We start from the raw sequence: 19,171 nt of genomic DNA on the forward strand, positions 1-19,171 counted from the left end.
CTCAGTACTTCTCATATTGCAATATATAAATGTCATAAATGCAGCTCTCTTCAGACAGAGACAAATGTCTAGTTAAGTTGAGCAGTTTAGTATACTTCAATTTATAGCTTGTGTGCTTCACGGCTTTGCAGCATTTTAAAGGATGTGTTCAATTAAAGACCAGAAAGGCCACACTTGAGCTGTCAGCTGGTCCTTGAATAGCCCTAGATTTTTATTAATAATTAGGGTGTTACTCTTTCATTCAAATTCTCCAAGTACAGACCTTGTTTTTAAATTTTTATTTGAGGTGCATGTTAAAAATTCAACTATGTCATACATTGACATTTCCTACTGAATTTGTGATTCAGATGAAATAATGAATTTCAGGATTTCTACATTTATTTTACATAAAGTGAAAATTAAATCAAATGATCTAAGTATTTCAAAGCAGGTTTTTGGATGAAGGCTATTTTAGGAAAGTTTGCACTTGATTACTACTAAATGTACTTGCTCAGCCACTCGAGTAAATTCCTTCTCGCCTCGTCAATGTAGGGCTTGTCTGCAGGTGAACAGTCTTCTCTCTTCCGATGCACGAAGCCGTGAGTTTGCCCAGAAAATGTTTTAATTTGATATGCAACTTTGCAGTGTTCCTTCAACTTCTGGGTCAGCAAAGAGACCTGGTATGCAAATGATTTCATGAGGACATATGATTTCAACCCTTTAGTAATATTTTCCATTTTCCAAATCTTCAGTGAGTGTTGAGAACAGAGATTGAACATCAATGCTTTAAATCAGAAACAAGTTCCACGGCTACATTGAATTCTTTCCTTCTAATTTTGTAACTAACACTGTTCTTACCTCTGGCAAAGGAGAGATTTCAGAACAATATAAAAATGATACAACAGCAATTATCTGAAATCATTTGTATGAATGTATTAGTTACTAATAACAATAATTTCTAAATGACTGCTTTTGAACCACATTTTTCGTCTGCTTTTTCCTTATCAATTTACTGGTTTAAAAAAATCCATGTCTTTAAGGTCACAGACCTTATGACAACTTTCACATTGCCATGGGGGGTGAGGGGGAGACGGAACTGTTTCTACACCAGGTAACCAGGCCACACCGAAACACTTCCTTCAGATGTGACACTAAATAATTGTGTTTTGGGGGGTCATAATTCCACCCTAAGTGAAATTTAATAAAACACATCTTCACTTATTTTTTTTTTTTTTAAGAGACAGAGTCTTGCTCTGTCGGCAGGCTGGAGTGCAGTGGCATCATCATAGCTCCCTGCAGCCTCTTACTCCTGGGTTCAAGTGATCCTCCTGCCTCAGCCTCCCAAGGAGCTCCCACCCAGCTAATTCTTTCTTATTTTTTATAGAGATGGGGTCTCACTATGTGGCCCAGGCTGGTCTTGAACTCCTGGCCTCAAGTGATCCTCCTGCCTTGGCCTCCCAAAGTGCTGGAGGCCTGAGTCTCCCCCCGCCCCCCCAGCCAAAGCCCATCATTAAAATGTTAATGTTGGAGAACAAATGGCAACTTTAGGACTCCCTCCCCCACTCCACTTCCCCCAAAATGTCAAATCGTGCTATCAAATATATAAATGAGAAAAAATGCCAACTTACTTGCTCCAGTGGAATCACAGCATCATTTTCAGCAAAAATGAACAGTGTGGGGTTCTTTAAATTGTAAATGTCTTCAGAATCCCTGACGATGCCTGAGAATTGAGTACAGGGGCATGAGAGTATGATTTCCACGCTCCCGCCTCGGAAAGCTACGTGCATATGGTCTCGTTTATCCCAGTAAAATATGCGCTTTGGGGGCTTCATTTTCTTTTCTAGCAATTCCACAGACGTGGCCTGACCCTACTAGTCAGATCCTCCTACTGTCTACCTTATTCCGTAGGTATCAGGCCATTAAATAATGGAATTAGACCTTGTAGGCTGTGTAGTGTGTAACCGTCAAACTGTCGTTCTAGAAGTTTCTCACGTCTACACTAGCCCCATAGGTTCTGGCTTAAGTGCACTCAGTGGTTCCATTTGTAAGAGCAGCGGTCATTTGAACAAGTATTTATGCTCAGACAAGACCACAAGTGCGAAAGTGTGAAACTGCCTGGTCCTAGCAGGTCATTCTATAAAAATCAGTTTTCATCCTTCATCTCAGAATTTGAGATTAATTCTGAAATTAAAAGCATGCTCTGCCGGACCCAGATTGTCTGAAAACAACCTGTGGGTGTGCCCACTTCTGTGGGAAAATAAGTAGAAGTTTTGCAGTAAGTTATATTTTAAGATAAGACCAGGTAGAAAAAAAATAACATATGTTTTTCTACTTCCTGCTGGCAGCACAGAAAAATCAAGTACCAGAGAGAGCCTTCTCTCACCTGTAACTCCTCTTTAGGAGGGAGAAAGCCACAGAAAAGATGGCCACGCCCCCTGCTCCACTCAGGCAAAGGCACATCACGTGGCTGGATCCCCGTTTGATGTCCCCTGGGTCCGAGTCCTGCCATGCGCGGCGGCTCGCGTACTGCACGACAGCGGCCAGGAGGTGGCGCCGGTGAGGCGTCCCTGCCTGCGCCCCTTCTGCTAATTCGCACAAAGGCACCGACTGTTGGGCTTGCAACAGCCGGCCCCATTGTTCCGTAGGCAACGGAGCACTTACTGCATTTATTAACATGTTCTTTTCATGTTCAGCATTTAAGGTCTGAATGCTTCTATATCACAACTGGGCACTTACTGAGTTTATGTTCTTTTGTGTAAATCAACATTTAAAGGGTTTTTTAAAAATGCTAAAAGTAGATGAAAATACCACAGTGAGGAGCCAGTAGGCCAAATAAAAATCATTATGATATGCTACAGACGGTCCCCGACTTCCGATGGTTTGACTTGCAATTTTTTGACTTTATGATGGTGCAAACGCAACATGCCTTCAGTAGAAACCCAGTGTTTCAAGTACCCATACAACCATTCTGTTTTTCACTTTCAGTACAGTATTCAATAAATTACCTAAGATATTCAACACTTTATTATAAAATAGGTTTTGTGTTAGATGGTTTCGCCCAACTGGAGGCTGATGTCAGTGTTCTAAGCACGCCTAAGGCAGGCTGCGCTAAACTATGATGTTCGGTAGGCCAGGTGTAGTCAACGCATTTTCAACTTACAGTGGGTTTACCGGACACAACCCCATCGTAAGTCAAGGAGCATCCGTATTATAAAAGGTGGCCAAATTTCCTTGTGTGTCTTTTTTGTTTTTTACATTGTTTTGGTCTGAATGCTTCTGTATCATAAACCTAGTATGCGATTTCTATTTACAGATATAATGTTCTTATTTCATTGCTGATAGCTTTGGTTTGCTTTGGCTACAATGTGTAAGTTGCTATTTACATTTTAAAGTGGGTTTTCCTTTTCTTTTTGTCTTTAGTGTGTGCATGTGTGTTTGTGCATAGTTAAGAGCAATTCGTATCTCAGAAAAATATTTTCACAGATGTTGCTCATAAAAGTATTATGTGATATTAATCATCATCACAGAAAGAAATGTTATCCCCTTCATCCTAGGTGAAGAAATGGAGAGCTCAGGTTAGGTGACTTTCCCAAAGTCACACTGTTGGGACCCAGGCCTCCTCCCTCCCAGTGACATCCTCTGGTTAACTGCACTGCAAATTTCCACCTCTGTTTTCAAATTCTTAAAGCCAATTTCCCTAAGATGGGCCATGTCTGCACTATCGGGCTTTGTGTGGCACTGGGTCAAAGAAGCTTGTGGCTACTATCACTCAACCATTCCTCCTTTTCACTGTGTAAAAATGCACAAGGCAGATATACCATAGACGGAGACCCCCGCCCTGAACTCCGAGTACTTCATCATCAAGTGGTGGACGGCAATTCCACCCCAGCAGAATCCCACGACGCCAATTTTCTGGGCATGACACTCTCGTTTCAGGTACCTCAAGACAGCATCGACCTCTCTAGAACAGAAAGAAAAGGCATTCAAGTATCAAGGGTTATTTTGTGAACCCCTCAAAGGGCTGTGCTGATGATAACAGGGCTGTATCAGCAACTGTTATTTGAAGTTGTCAAAGGTTCTTATTTTCAGAGCTCCACCCTCACTACCTCCTGCCCAAGCACCGCACCAGCAGCCAAACCCAGCCCTCCTCCAACTGCCGAACAGCTGCAGGCACGTGGTGCTCTTTCCAAAACACAGATCTGACCAGCTCTCTTCAGGACAAAAGCCAAAGTCCACCGCGTGGCTCATAAGACTTCAGTCCAAGATCTGGTCCCTGCCGCATGCCCCAGACTCCTCTCTCCCCTCAGGCAGACATGAGCCATACTACGGGCAGCACCCCAAATACTCTCTGCCCGCACACATTCATTCTCCCCCCGAAACTCCCAACGCTGCATTGCTCGCCTCCTCCTGCCTCAAAGAGCGAAGCAAAATTTGGAAAGCCACCAGAACTCTTTAAGCCACGACAGCACCAGGCAGCAACAACAGTAGCTCTCTGGCAAACAGGTCATCTGCAAACTGATTGCTTGGAATTCAGAACACATTTTCAACTAGAAGGAGTGTACCAAAGCGGAGATAGGGTGCAAGGCCAGCCCAGAAAGTTCTGTCTAATCTGGTAGGGAAGAAATGCTGGACGTTTGCAATTTAAAAATGTAAGTACAATGCAATTCTATAGCACCTACTTTTTCTTTAATCGTAACATATATTTGAACACATTTAAACATATGTGTCATACCACTCTGTATGCAAGCGGTTATTTTCATAATGTTCTCTTGCAGTATTTAAGTAATCCCACAAAATAAAGTGTAGCAAGTAATAGTTTTTGTCCTTTTTGGTTTCAGATTTTTTTCTTGAATGCTTTGATCTTAGGAATAACTACCTTAATTGGAAAGGACAAGAAGGAAGAAGGCATTTCTGTAAAAATTTTTTAACTGACTCAAGTGAACTGTGTTGCTTTGTTGTTCCCAGTCTGTTCCCTGCTTTTCTGGGAACACCAGGATTCAGCTTCAGAGGAACAATCTCTCCCCATGCTGAGGGCACATACTTAGGTGGCTCTGCCCTCAGTTCCAGGAGTAAAGTACATGGCTCAGGCCTGGCCTATCAAAGCTTAGCAATCTCCTGTACACAATGATTAGTTCAAGGATGGACTTTTGACCCAATCATAAACAAGGGGACAAAATGAGATTGCTGAGTTGCTGTGAGAGAGACCAACAGAAGGCTGGAGCTGCTGCAGCCATTTTGTCACCCAGAGGCAAGAGCTGCCTGAGAATGGAACTGTCATACAGGAAATGGAGCTGAGAGATGCTGGGAGGACGAGTCCTGGGGATACCTTTTAAGCTGTGGACCCAACCCTGCTTGAAGCCAAAAACTACCTCTTTTCAGTTCTATAAACCAATACAAATCCCTTGACCCCTTAAGTAGTGAACATTCAAGATGGGTTTTCTGTCCTTGCAAAGAGAAGACGCCTGACTGGATATGATACCAGGACTTGTGTCTACTTTCAAAGTTACTGTTTCCACTTTATGCCTCCCTTTAATTTAAGAAGTGTGGTTTTCCTTTTCCCCTGTGGAAGAGGCTCATGGGTGCTCTAACGCCTGCCTACACCAGTCACAAATGCAAGGCAGCCCCACACGGCATTTTCTTGGAAAACAGCAAAATATCCTAACCATTCTCCCTGCTCCCCATGCCAGCCCCACCAGCAAAGCTGAATTTTGTATTCTTAGTGCCATAGTCTTTCTGGTCCTCTTGTGCTTCCTCTTCTAATGTACTCTTAACGTTTTGCTTTGTTTTTCTTGGGATGGCAGGTTAGGCCCCTGGGAAGCCAGCTTGGATCTGGACAACAGCATGCAGGAGGCCTACTGAGGGCGCTCCTGGGGTCCACCCTGGGGGAGAGGTAGGGGAGGGCACAGGACTGGCAGAGACGTGGGGCTGTGCTGTGCTGGGGGGGGCTGGCATGGCCCTTGAGGTCACCTCATTTAGGGGTGAGGGAGCTGGGCCTTCACACCCCTACAGTGACCATTCACTGGGGCAGACTTAGACAAGGCGGTGGACATCCTAGAGAGCTGGAGGCTTTCCGCAGGCAGCTCTCCCAGCAGGAGAAACAGGTCCTTCCTGCCCGAAGACAGAAGACAGACAGGGTGGCCCCTCCCAGCCCCACCACGTTTGGTCTCATCTGCTCTAGGATCCGGGCTTCACCAGGTGGAATCGACGCTACAGCTTCTAGCCCTGGTCTGCTACTTGCAGGACCCTGAGGTTAATGCTTTCTCATATTCACAGTCCCGGTACTCAGCCAGGCTGGACGCTCCAAGGGCAGGCTGCAGCATCTCCCCGTGGTCCGACGAGACCCCGCAGAGACCCTAGGAGACCCAGGCCTGTGCAGGCTCCTGGCTTGAGCCACAAAGCACTGCGATTCTGCATCAGCCCCTAGAAAGGGGGCAGCCAAAACGGGAGACTCTGGCCCCCAGTGAGGGGGTAGGCAAGGCGGAGCTGAGGACACCGGAGGGCCCTGCAGAGCTGACACGCGCTGTGGGCAGAGGGCTGCCCAGTGTCCACCAGACCAAGAGAGGGAGGCCAGCAGCCCGAGTCAGCTCCGGAGAGCTAGGAAGTTCAGGGCACTCTCGTGGTAGAAGAAGGGACAGAGGGTTCCAGGGACCGAGTGGCCACAGGTGGGTGGCCACATTATTAGCAGTCGCCCTGGCCTGGGCTTGGGGGGCAGCTTATCAAACAGAAGGCTGACGGTGATCAATCTTGGGGCTCACGTGTACGGTGGGGGGAGAGTCAGGTGATGGAGAGGAGAGGGCTCGGGGAGAAATGGCCACTCAAGTCAGCGGCTAGTGTTGGGGGAACCCTTTTACCCCTGGGCTCAGGCTTTCTTGTGCAGGAGGAGCTTGTCCTTAGAGAACATTCCTGGCCTCTTCCCCCACTGTGTTTAGACCTCCAGACAGAGGAAGGAGGGCTGACCAGCGGCTGACAGCTCTGGTCCTTCTAGACTGAGCAGAGCAAATGCAGGCAAAGGCTGCAGCCTGGGGGTTCCTCCCCATCTTCCAATTACCCCCTGGACCCACCAAAAGCAATCCCGGTCGGTGGGTCTGCTCTGAAGACCCAAAGTCCCCCTCAGGGGGATGGACTGGGATCGGGTCTAGGCTGGGCGTCGGGGGGGGGCCTTTGAGTCTCAGATCTAAAACCGTGGTTTCCCACCAGCTCAGCAGTCCTGAGGCTGGCATCGGATCTAGTTGCTTTTCTCTGCCCTTCTTCTCAACTGGTTCTGCAGCCAGGAGGGGAGGAAAGAGCTGCTGGCCCTGTGGACCCGAAGCCCCTCGGTCGGGGTAATCAGTCCGGCCCACGACCTCCACGAGGTTCCCCTGCACACCTGTGGCACCAAGAGTGTCTCAGAGAGGGACACAGGTGAGCTTGCTGGGGCAGCAGGAGTGCTTGTTGGCTCCCCATCTTCAGCTCAGAACTGTGCTACATGAGAACATTTTTCCTGTACGTTCAGGAAGGACTCTTGGCTGCAGCCAAGCGATGTCCTACCAGGAGGTGTGGATGGGGGGGTCTGAGCGGCGAAGCCAACCCAGCTCTCTCTGGGCCACACCACACACACAGCCATGTCCGCTGATAACTTACTTATCAATCTTCTGGGCGTTCTTCGTTTTCAACCACTCGGAAAAGTTGGACCGGTCGGCAGAGGGGTCCCACGGCTCCTCCCCTACAAAGAAGTCTGGAACGATGGTTCTATAAAATATTGACATGAATCGATCTTAGTTTCAGAACTGCTTGGACTTGTTTATTTGCTTACATTTATTGAGAAACTTGCTGAGTTAGTGATTGTAGCTCAGAGAAAAGGAAAAGCAGTGGGTGTGCAGGCCAACTTTGATTGCAGCAAAGAGGCCACCTGGCACCAGGCCACTGTGGGTGTCACAACCGCAGGTGCATGGCCTCTGGCGGGGCTCATAACCCAGCCCTGGGAAACGGCGAGGCTGTCGGTGGCGCACACTCCCCACTGGATACACTGGCACAGGCTGAGGGGGCACCTGGGCACGTGGGCAGGGGCTGGTGGCTGCAAAACCGCCTGCTGCCCTGGAGGAGCTGCCCTTCTCAGCCGGCCTTGGAGCTCCCTGGCCTTTCACATGAGCCTCAGGCTGAAGGACACACCTGGTGAGCGTGTCCAGTCACTATGACCAAGCAATTTTCACCAGCATCCACCCAAGATGCCAGCAGGACACAACTGCCCGTCCAAAGGGTATGGTCTAAAGCAGGTTCTAAAAGAGGCTGTAGAGAGAACACAAGCCTTGCCCGAGTCCATGTCGTTGTTCCTCACAAGTCAACCCAGGGGGACGGAGCCAACATCGCCCCGGCCAGAGGCCTGTTTCCTAAAATAAAGAGTCGCCGCCTGGCTGGAGGAACACACCTCCTCCCGCAGGGGTAGACGGAACACTGACACTAGCTCAGAAACTCCAAGTTCGAGGCTCAGTACCACTCTACGCTGCGTGTGACCTTAACAGGTCATTTAACCACTTTATCCTCGTGTCCTTGATCTGACAAATAGCACCCTGCACCATCCAACCTCAGGGGATGATCCTGCCGGCAGAGCCAGTTGTGTAAGTGTGAAAGTGCTTTGTAAGTCACAGGTGTCTGCTCAACTGTTACGCTGTGACTGCGGCTAAAGAACCCACCATAAAACGCCAGAAACCGAAATCCCATCAACCTGCTTGTGCCTGGGTGATCTGGGCAGTCGCGAACCTGTCTTTCTGGTTTCCCCACTGTGCAAAACGAGGGCAGCAGCGCTTCCTCCCTCAAGGAAGGGGAAGTGGCCCTGGACAGGCCCTTAGCACAGAGTCTGGCTGGGCCGTAAGGCAATCGGGGCGGTGCAGGCTGTGTCTTAATTCCTGGGCTTGCCCCTGGGAGGCTCAGCCGCCTCATCCTCAAGAGGGAACCCGGGACGTGAAAAAGGGAAACGGCAAGTGAGAGGTTTTCGCTCAGCACGATCTGCATCAGGCTGCAGTGGGCCTGATTTCTCCAACCAGTTTCTCTTCCCAGAAAAACAAGGCAGGTGCACCCTCGGGTTGGAGTGGTGCACGGGCTCGAGCCTGCTGGGTTTACGCTTTCTGAGGCTGGGGAGGAAGGAGTGGTTCCTGCTCTCCTCTGGACTTTCCTGAAGCCTTTGCCAACACCAGCAAATGACAAGCAAACAGGTGGCAGCCCTCACCAACGGTGGCCATGGCCACCTGGATGGACAAGAAGTAAACTCTGGGAGACAAGCAAGGTCTCACTGTACGATTTCCAGACCCCTGTCTAATTCAGACCAGGCCGTGGGGGGACATGTTTGGACCAGGAAGAGCCGGGGACACCCTGCCGTCCAAGTAGCCCTGTGAAATCAGACATGAGGCCGAGATGCTTCAGGGGCCAAGTAACGGGCCCACTGCAGAGCTGGCAAGGTCTGCCACGGTGTCCAGCGCCTGCGCCTGGCCAGGGCCACACACGGGGAGAGGACTACCCGTGTCCAACACGCCTACAGGGCCAGCTACCCCCAGGAGCACACAAAGCCCAGGGACTGGGTTAGGAGCAGTTGGCTTCCACCAAGTGGGTGCTTAATTTCATACATTTCCCGTTTACCTTCACCATAGTGAGATAAGGAAGTAGATGATGTAAATTAGAATACTGTATATCAGGGAACAAAATAAACCACAGAAATTTACATGAATGTAAACAAAGGAACAGAATTGTATACGTACATGTATCCATTTCCTGCGATCATGTCAGCCATATACCTGGTATTGGGCAACTGCCAGCCGAATATATCCTGAATGATAATCACAGCTTTGCCTGCAGCAACAGGGGACTTGGTGACATAAGCCTTGATGTGCTCGACTTGAACTTCACTCCCCATCCCTCCATATTCTAGTCTATGGCCGATGTCGCACGGACAGGGGTAAGCTTCGTTAGCCATTGCAGATGTTTAAGTCAGGCTATGAAGAGAGAAACATGCGTTACATTCTGAATGGTAAAAATCTAAAGACTTTAAATAGTAAGTAAACTAAAATCAAGATTACAGAAAAAACTGTAGCACTTTGGGAGGCGAGACAGGAAGATCACTTGAGGCCAGGAGTTTGAGACAAGCCTAGGCAACACAGTGAGACCCCATCTCCACAAAAAAATAGCCATGGTGATCCATGCCTGTAGTCTCAGCTACTTGGGAAGCTGGGGTGGGAGGATTGCTTAAGCCTAGGAGTTCAATGCTGCAGTGAACTACGAATGCACCACTGCACTCTAGCCTGGGCAACAGAGCAAGACTTTGTCTCTAACAAAAAAAAAAAAATTACAGAAAAAATTAATTTTAACTATATCTATGATATTTATTATGTAAGCAATCAAAGGTAACTTTTGGTTCTGGCAATACCACAGATTAAGGCTGGAAACACTATAAATGACAGATTGAATGAAACCAACAAAGAAAGATAAAAACGGAGGAGCTCATAGGAAAAAGGGGACTCCCCAGGAGCCAGGATTGGAGAGGAAACGGAAAGCCAGAGTAAGGAAGACACAAGAGATGCCGGAGGCATCGGACAAAGTTGGGAGACAGGGCTGGACCCAGGAACACCCCTTAACAACCGAGTGCTTAGGATTTTGTATCCAATGAGGCCCTGGGACCACATGAGATGGGAATTTGTAACTGAGACCCACCCTGCAATGTTGAGCCCTCAAAGGTTCACGTCTGGGGGAAGGGGAAGCCAAAACAAAACAAGAAAAGCTCTATCGACCAGGATTAGGAATACAGCAAAGCTCATCTCATTCTAAATTCCGAGTGGAAGGGAAAAAAGAAACCAATCCCCAACCCGACGCAATCCTTGGCTGAGAAGTCAATATAGCTGACCCTCGGTCAGCAAAGCCCCTGGAACACCTAGCAGAGGCAAATGCAGATCCACTTTATAGCAAGACTTCCGCGGTGCAGGCCAAAAATTACTACCCCATCAAGAAGGAGCTCACTATAAAAAACTACACACAAGGGAGTGATTCAGGCCGGGTGCGGTGGCTCACGCCTGTAATCCTAGCACTCTGAGAGGCCAAGGCGGGCGGATTGTTTGAGCTCAGGAGTTCAAGACCAGCCTGAGTAAGAGCGAGACCCCTTCTCTACTAAAAATAGAAAGAAATTATATGGACAACTAAAAATACACATAGAAAAAATTAGCCGGCCATGGTAGTGCACGCCTGTAGTCCCAGCTACTCTACTCGGGAGGCTGAGGCAGGAGGATCGCTTGAGCCAGGAGTTTGAGGTTGCTGTGAGCTAGGCTGATGCCACGGCACTCTAGCCCGGGCAACAGAGTGAGGCTCTGTCTCAACAACAACAAAAAACGGAAATGATTCAAATAAACAAGAATCAGCAGATACCACCACCAGAGGAAATTTATGAAGAGAATGGGGTTTTAAATGAGAGGAGACATAAAAAGCTTGATGAGTCAAAATAGAAAGCAGGAAAGAAAAGGAAAATAAAAAAAAACCTGTTAACTACAAGGCATGAAATAATGTGGCTGAAATAAATTTATTTATTTATTTATTTTTTTAAGTCTACTCAAGTGCAATCATTAGACGGGGAAAAGAGTTGAACAAGGAGGACTTCAATCTGTAACTGACTGTGATCAATTGAAATAACCTTCGTACCAGCCTAAATTTAAATAAATGTAAACAGATTAAATTCACTAGTTGAGACAGATTCTCAAATTGGATTTTTAAAAAATTAAGCTTCCATCAGAAAGGCGGAACGGGAACACTGAACTCAAGGACACAGGTAGATTAGAGAACCGTTCAGGCTGCTGTGATGAAATAGCATAAACTGGGTAGCCCATAAACAACAGAAATGTATTTCTCACGGTTCTAGAGGCTGGAGAGTCCAAATTCAAGGCACTGGCGATTCAGGATCGGGGCCCCACTTTCTGCTTCTTGGATGGCACCTTCTCCCTGGATCCTCACAGGACAGAAGGGACCTGCCAGCTCTCTGGAGTCCCTTTCATAAGGGCACTATTTCCAAACACAAGGACTCTGCCCTCAGGGCCTCGTCACCTTCCAAAGGTCCTATTTCCTAATACCATCATCTTGAGGGTTAGGGTTTCAACATATGAATTCTGGGGAGACACAAACATTCAGACCATAGCAAATCCTACAAAGAAAGAACAATGAGATGAAAATAAAGAAACAATAGAGAAAATCCAAAAAGATTAAAATCTGATCCCTTGGAGAGTTATAAAATAGACAACGTCTCCAGCAAAACTAACCAAATAAAAATGAAAGAATGCTAAACACACGCAACAACAAAACAATATCTGGAATGAAAAGGTGACATAATTAACGATTTTCTCTTTAAAAACTGTAAGAAATTAGTTCAAACAACTTTATGCTGATAAATTTGAAGACCCAACAAAACTGACAACTTAGTGGAACAGAAAAGAGAGGGTATGTTTTCCAACTCTGTTATGTGCCTAAATTTAAAAACCAATGTAAATGAAAAAAAGGTGGTGAGATGACTCTAGGTTAAAAGAAACTAAAGAAAAATAAACCCAACTGCATCATGTGAACCCTAATTAGATCCTAGTTCAAAATTAGGAACAGCCATAGGAGACATTTGAGAGACATCTGAGGGACATCTGAGGGATGAAACATGAATGAAAGCTGACACGGTGCATTATTAATAATTTTATACTGTATTATAATAGTGATTACGTAGGAGAACGTTCCTAATTTTATTATAGAAGATGTGTGCTCAAGTGCTAGGGCATGAAGTGTCATAACATCTGCGATTTACCCCCAAATGTTTCATAAAATACATATACACACAACACACATATATTAATAAATACATAAAGCAATATGGCAAATTGCCAAGAATTACTGAATCCAGATGATTAGCATATAAGTGTTTGCTACACTATTCTTTCCATTTCTCCATATTTGAAAATTTTTCATGGTAGAAAGTTGGGGTGAGGGGACCTGACCAGAAATATTCATTAATCAGAGAAAAAAAAAAATCAGGAGTAAATGTCAACTTGAAGCAAATAAAATCTGGCTATGTCATGGATACAAAAACTAAACAAGGACAAGATAAGAACGAAAAACTAAATGATTCCCTTACTTATAAATTTAGATACAAAAATTATAAGTGAAATATTAGCACACTAAACAATATATTTTTAAATGTATATATCATGACCATATCAGGAATGCCAGGATGGTCTACCATTAGACATTCTATGATGTAATCCATGATACTGACAAATTAAAGAAGTGAATCCACGTCATCATCACAATAGATACAGAAAAAAGCATTTTGACAAAATTCAACAGCTATTATGGGTTGAAAGTGGCAATGATGCAACACAGCTGCCCAGGTGAGAAAACAAACCATGATGGATCCCAGCGCACCACACACAAGTGAGCATATCAGACCGTTAGAAATCTAAGCTGGACAAGCAAAACTAAGCTGTTAGAGGAAAATATGGGAGAACATGTTTTTTCCTGTACTTTGGAATAAGGCAGAATTTCTTAAATTAGACCCAAAAAGCATACACCATAAAGAAAAGGATTAACAAATCCCATTTCATTGTAACCAATTATAAAAAACAAGAAAAGCAAGACAACTGCAGAAAATTGAATACTGAGTGGATATTTTTGATGATATTGAGAATTGTTAATTTTGGCAGGGGAAGATAATGGCATTGCAGTTACTTTTTTTTAAAGAGTCCTTGTCTTTTTATAGATTCATCACGATGTATACACAGACGAAATGATCAGAGGTCTGGATTCACTGCAGAATAGCCCAGTGCGGGATAGGGATGGAGATGTCCGTGTGGCGACAGCACTGGAGCCAGGAGTAAGTTCAGGAGCATCCTTTGCACTCATCTCTCTACTTGTGTATAGGCTTGGTATTTGCCACAACAGAAGGCTTTTAAAATTTCATTAATAAGATAACTAAAATAGTAAGATTAATAAGATAATCATTAAGACTAATAATAAAGTAGAAGGCTTCACAAATTGAGAAAACAAGATAGACTAGGAGAAGATATTATTTTAGAAACAGAGGACTTAATATCTAGATAAAATACATGAAGAATTCTTTTAAATTACCAAGGAAAAGACAATGAAATAGGAAAATGCTCCAAAGATATGAATGAGCAATTTAAAAAAGAGTACACTGAATGGCCCATAAACATATGAAAAGATATGCAACCTCACTGTATTTAAAGAAATTGTACTAAGAACAACAATGAAATACCATTCTACATCTTGCAGATCGGCAAAAAGTTTGTTAATACCCAGATGGGATGCACTGGAAGGGAAATGAGAGTGTAAATTGACACAAACCCTGGAAAGCAGACTGGCAAGGTCTGGAAATTGGGAAGACACCCTGCAATCCAGAAATCTCACCACTAGATGTTTCTCTAGAGAAATTTGCACACATACACGCAGGCACACGCCATGAACATGGAATGATGTTCTTGGTATTACTAATGTGACAGCAACAATTGGAAGCAATCTAATTGACCACTAACAAGAGAATGGAATAAACTGTGATTTATTCATTGTTGTGGGTTGAATTGGGTTCCCGAAAAGACTTGTTCAAGTAGATATCCCCCAGTCTCTGTGAACCTGACCTTGATAGGAAATAAGGTCCTTGCGGATGTAATGAAGTTAGGATGATGTCATGCTGGATTAGGGTGGGCCCTAAATGCAATGACTGGTATCCTTGTAAGTAGATAATCTGGACACAAGGACAGATACACAGAAGATGAGGCCACGTGCAGAGGGAGGGAGAGACTGGAGTGATGCATCTACAAGCCGGGGAGGGCCGAGGATTGCCAGGGCCACCAGAAGCCGGAAAAGGCAAGGAAGGATTCTCTGCAGCTTTCAGGAAGAGCAAGGCCCTGCTGACTCTTTGATTTTGGACTCCTGGCCTCCAGAACTATGGGACAATTCTATTGTTTCAAGCCACCCAGTTTGTGGCAATTTATGACAGCAGCTGTAGGACACGGATCCAGGCAACAAAAGAATATTACATGGCAGTTCAATGAACAAACTGAATCTATATTTATCAATATGATAAGGCTCAAAAACATAATGCTATGTAAAAAGACAACTGCTATTTTGATGCTAAATAAGTAACAACTAAGAATAATACATATTTTAATAATAAATACACGGTAGTGAAAGTATGTACGAGAATGAAACACATCACCATTAGGACAGCAGTTACTGGAAGGGAGGTGGGGAGGGATGGAGAATTGCTGGCTTTAATTGTATTTGTTACATTTTATTTCCTTAAAAAGTTTTGATCTGAAGTACATGGGACAAAATGGTATTTATCTTTTAAATCTGAGCGATGGGAAAATAGGTGGCTGTTACGTTATTTCCTGCACTTCACTGAATATTCTTAGTGTTTCGTAATTAGAAATCAAGTAATTTGATTTTAAGGAGAAAGGGATTAACAACTAGTTCTCCAATCAAGGACAAAGGACACTAGTTTTCTTGGTTTTGTTTTCATAAGCTACATTATAGAACTGTTAGTCGTCACAGACAATAATTCACCATTAATCGCAGTAAATGTGGTGCCCTGTAGCACTGTTTGTTGAGAACCAATTCCTTGGACCGATTTCTTCGCTGGGCTGTCGTATGAGGACCCAGGGACAACAGAAAGGCCCGGCCATTCCAAGGCATCCTCCAATCTGAATTTTTTTTACTTTATCTTCACTTGATATCCACTTTCCAGAAGGATTGTTTACAGCCAGCAGAGCAGCGCTCTGGACTGATCTCAAAGGGTCATTCTCCAGCGGGAGAGGCCTGGGTGTGGTGGCCGCACCCGGGCTCAAAGACCACATGGGCAGGACGGGCAGGTTGCTACCCTTGACCCTCAATTGCCTGTACTGTAAGCACATTCTCCGTATGTACCCTCTAGGATTTTTGCTTTTTCTCCCCAAAATAACACATTTATTAAAAGATAATTTTCAGAAGAAAGTAAAACCATGACTCTTACACAAATATAAAAACAAACACATGTTAAGGAATTTATTTTACTCCAATGATAGAAGGAAGTGAGGCAGATGTTCTCAATGGCTTGAAGGAAAAGTCAGAAAAGCACAAATTTACATGCTGTGAAGAAATGCTGAGATGAATTGCAAATGGAGACAAAACATTCTTTCCACAGTAGGGGAAGCAGTTGATTAATTCTCTAGAGAGAAAAGACAGAATTTACGGATATCAGATCTATCATTTACCCATGACTTACAAAGACTTGCAAAATGGCTCAAATATAACAAACAGGGCCAGAATCAGCCCAGAGGGTGTGCTATAGACACAGATCTTTTCCACTGAAGCACAAAACCTCTCCTACACGGGAAGGATCCTTCACTGTGAGGAAGAAGGCTTCAGCCTCCTCCTGCACGGGGCAGGACTGTGTGTCTGGCACACATGGTGGGGTCCTCATGACATGTGTGTCAAAAAAGGCTTTTCTTGCCAGTGCAGTAGCTCACTCCTGAAATCTCAGTACTTTGGGAGGCCAAGGTGAAAGGATAGCTTGAGGCCAGTTCGAGATCAGCCTGGGCAACATAGCAAGACCCTGTCCCTACAAAAAACTTTAAAAACTAGCTGGGCATGGTGGCATGCACCTGTAGTCCCAGCTGCTCGGAAGGCTGAGGCACGAGGATTCCATAAGCCTAGGAGTTGGAGGTTGCAGTGAGCTATGATTCTGCCATTACATTCTAGCCCAGGCGACCCTGTCTCCAAAAAAAAAAAAAAAGATTTCTGCATCATGGCAAGTGTGTTTGGCCCACCTAGATCAGGTCTGTGGTTTCCACTGGTGAAGCCTCTGGAAGTCAGGGTGCTCTTCGTGGCTCCAGCAATGGCCAACACATGCCTCTGCAGAAGACACCCTGGTGGCCATATTTGACAATGCCCACACTAGCTAGCAAAACAAATGCACAATTCCCTCATAAAAATTCATGCAAGGTAATGCCTATGTGTCACCACCAGGCCCTCTCCAGCCCTGCTTCCCATAGGACAGTCCCTCTGCAAAATTACAAGTCACAACCTGTGGGGATCACTGTTAAGCATGTGATCTGCAAATTCCAAGCGTATGCCCCTCCTAGGCACACCTCCCTGAGGCATTCCTTTACTCTGTACAAATGTGCACATCTTGACTTCTTTTTTGAACCAGTTATAACATCTGTCTCTCTCTTTAATAAATAAAATAAAATCTTTACCATGTGTTCATTTTTATATCTGTATGAAAGTCATGATTCTTCCTTTTGCTGAAAATTATCTTTTAACAGTGTCATTGAACAACATTCCTTTTTTCCCACTGGAAGTCAGAAATGGATGGTAAAGGATGGTGCAAGCGTGGTTTTCCTGCTTTCGTACCCCAAGGATTTAAGTAACTCAGAAGTCAGACTTCCCAACACAACAGTTCTCCAACAGAAACAAAGAAAACAGATCTTGGTGAGCAGAAAAGACTGCTGCAGATGCTACTGTAGCAAGCAAAGAAGTCAAGGAATAAATTGCCATAAGCTTTAAAAAGTTAGAAATAGAAACCAAGTATACGAAGAACCAGGGGCTCAGGGTTAAAGGCATCACTCCACGACAGCATGGGGGGTGGTGTCCAATGGGGAAGGGCTGGGGTTTTTATTCCTTTCCTGGTTAAACACTGTAGGAACCTGCATGGCAGCTGATTTTCAAACTTGGAGTGGGAAAGGCAGGGCCAATATTCATCCTCAGAGGATTCTACGCAGGTCAGCTCCTCCAAATATTTATCCTTCAGCAGTCATGCTTGCATTTTCCACAGGGTATACAGTCGAGATAGCATGAATTAGGAAGCTACCTAGGATGAGCACACGCTGGCCTCCTTGCACTCACCAACAGCACCCCTGCCTTTGGCTTTTTCTAGGGCTGTCCCCAGGCCTGGCCAGGCTTCCCCAGATACCAGCAGGGCTCATTTCTGAACACCTTATTTTAAATGGGCTTTGAAAACAACAGGTGGCATCTTCCATCAGCCAGTGGACATAAATCTCAGGCCCAGCGTTGGCCGGGCCTGCCACCCGCATTGCTGTGGTGTGTAAACAGTACAGTCCTTCTTGGCAACACCCACCCAGCATGTGGGTCCGAAGTCCAGCTCTTGGACCCGGCCCCTCCCCTGTTTATAGCCACCCTAAGGAACTGCTGCCAAATGTGCAGACCGATTTCCGTGCAAATGTGCTCAGTTTTTTCATAGTTTTATATTAGCTAAAGACTATACCATCAGAATGTCTAACTGCAGGAGAATAGTTACAAACATTTAGCGGCCTGGAGGAAAGGCTCCCTACACTGTGTTGAGTGGCAAAAACGAATGCACGTCTGCATGGCGTGGGATTGCAGCTATGTTTTTAAAATGTACACGGCTAATCACCTACAGGAACATACCTCGGTGCAAGGAGCGGCGTCTCGCACGCGTGCGATCGTGGGGGCTGCTCTTCCGCAAGAACAAGGTATTGCTTCCACGAAGGTCAGCTTTTGGAAACAGACTTTGGGGAGTTCCTTACCTGTGCACGCGGCGAATCCCTCCTCCGCCACAGGCCGGGGCGCTGGCTTGCCGGGCCCGCGCACGGACCTTGTCCCGCGGCCGCAGAACCGCCCGGAGCGCGCGGGGCGGGCGGGGACCCGGAGGGCGGCGCCTCCCGCGGACGGGAAGTGGACGCGGGGACCGAGGGCGCCGGGATCCTGGCGGGGCCAGCGGCTCGACCCCGGAAAGCTGGAGCCCGGAGAGAGGCGTGGGGAGGAGAGGGCTGCGGGGCGTTGGGGAAGGGGAGGCCGAGGGGGGAGGGGTGGAGGGAGGGGGCAGGGAGGGGGAGGGGGAGGCAGTCGGGAGGCCTGGAGGCCGAAGAGCCTGCAGGGAGAGGAGGGGAAGCGAGGCGCAGGGGGAGAGGAGCCGAGAAGAGTATCTGGAGGCCTGGGGAAGGAAGACAGCCAGCCTGTGACGTTTATACTCCTGCCTGGTTCCTGAGACCTGTAACTCCCCCGTTGTAAATCAAAATTCATCTATTTTCAAAAAGAAATTATTACACGTGCGAAAGAAAAATATTCAGGACCCTCTCAATTTATTATGCCAAGGAAGTTAAGCCCTGGAGACTGGAGTCACGTAGCATGTTTGCAGTTCTGTTTCTTATTAACAGATTATAGATTACCT

General features: G+C 46.0%; 1 protein-coding gene across 3 annotated transcripts; it reads right to left on the reverse strand.

Moving 5' to 3' along the window:
• Positions 1-265: 265 nt before the first annotated feature.
• Positions 266-18,738, reverse strand: CMBL (carboxymethylenebutenolidase homolog). 3 transcript variants are annotated; one of them, XM_069492410.1, is made up of 6 exons: positions 18,528-18,738; positions 9,708-9,941; positions 7,600-7,707; positions 3,798-3,940; positions 1,608-1,699; positions 266-656 (listed from the first exon to the last, which is right to left on the reverse strand). In XM_069492410.1, the coding sequence occupies exons 2-6, from the start codon at positions 9,920-9,922 to the stop codon at positions 477-479; spliced, it is 738 nt and encodes a 245-aa protein (XP_069348511.1). In that variant the 5' UTR covers positions 9,923-9,941; positions 18,528-18,738; the 3' UTR covers positions 266-476. The 3 variants fall into 3 exon arrangements, with proteins under 3 accessions (XP_069348511.1, XP_069348512.1, XP_069348510.1); XM_069492411.1 differs by lacking the exon at positions 18,528-18,738 and adding an exon at positions 18,409-18,518; XM_069492409.1 differs by lacking the exon at positions 18,528-18,738 and adding an exon at positions 11,841-11,967.
• Between the last annotated feature and the right edge of the window lie 433 nt (positions 18,739-19,171).

This window comes from Eulemur rufifrons, chromosome 17, assembly GCF_041146395.1.
Source record: "Eulemur rufifrons isolate Redbay chromosome 17, OSU_ERuf_1, whole genome shotgun sequence".
Taxonomy (NCBI): Eukaryota; Metazoa; Chordata; class Mammalia; order Primates; family Lemuridae; genus Eulemur; species Eulemur rufifrons.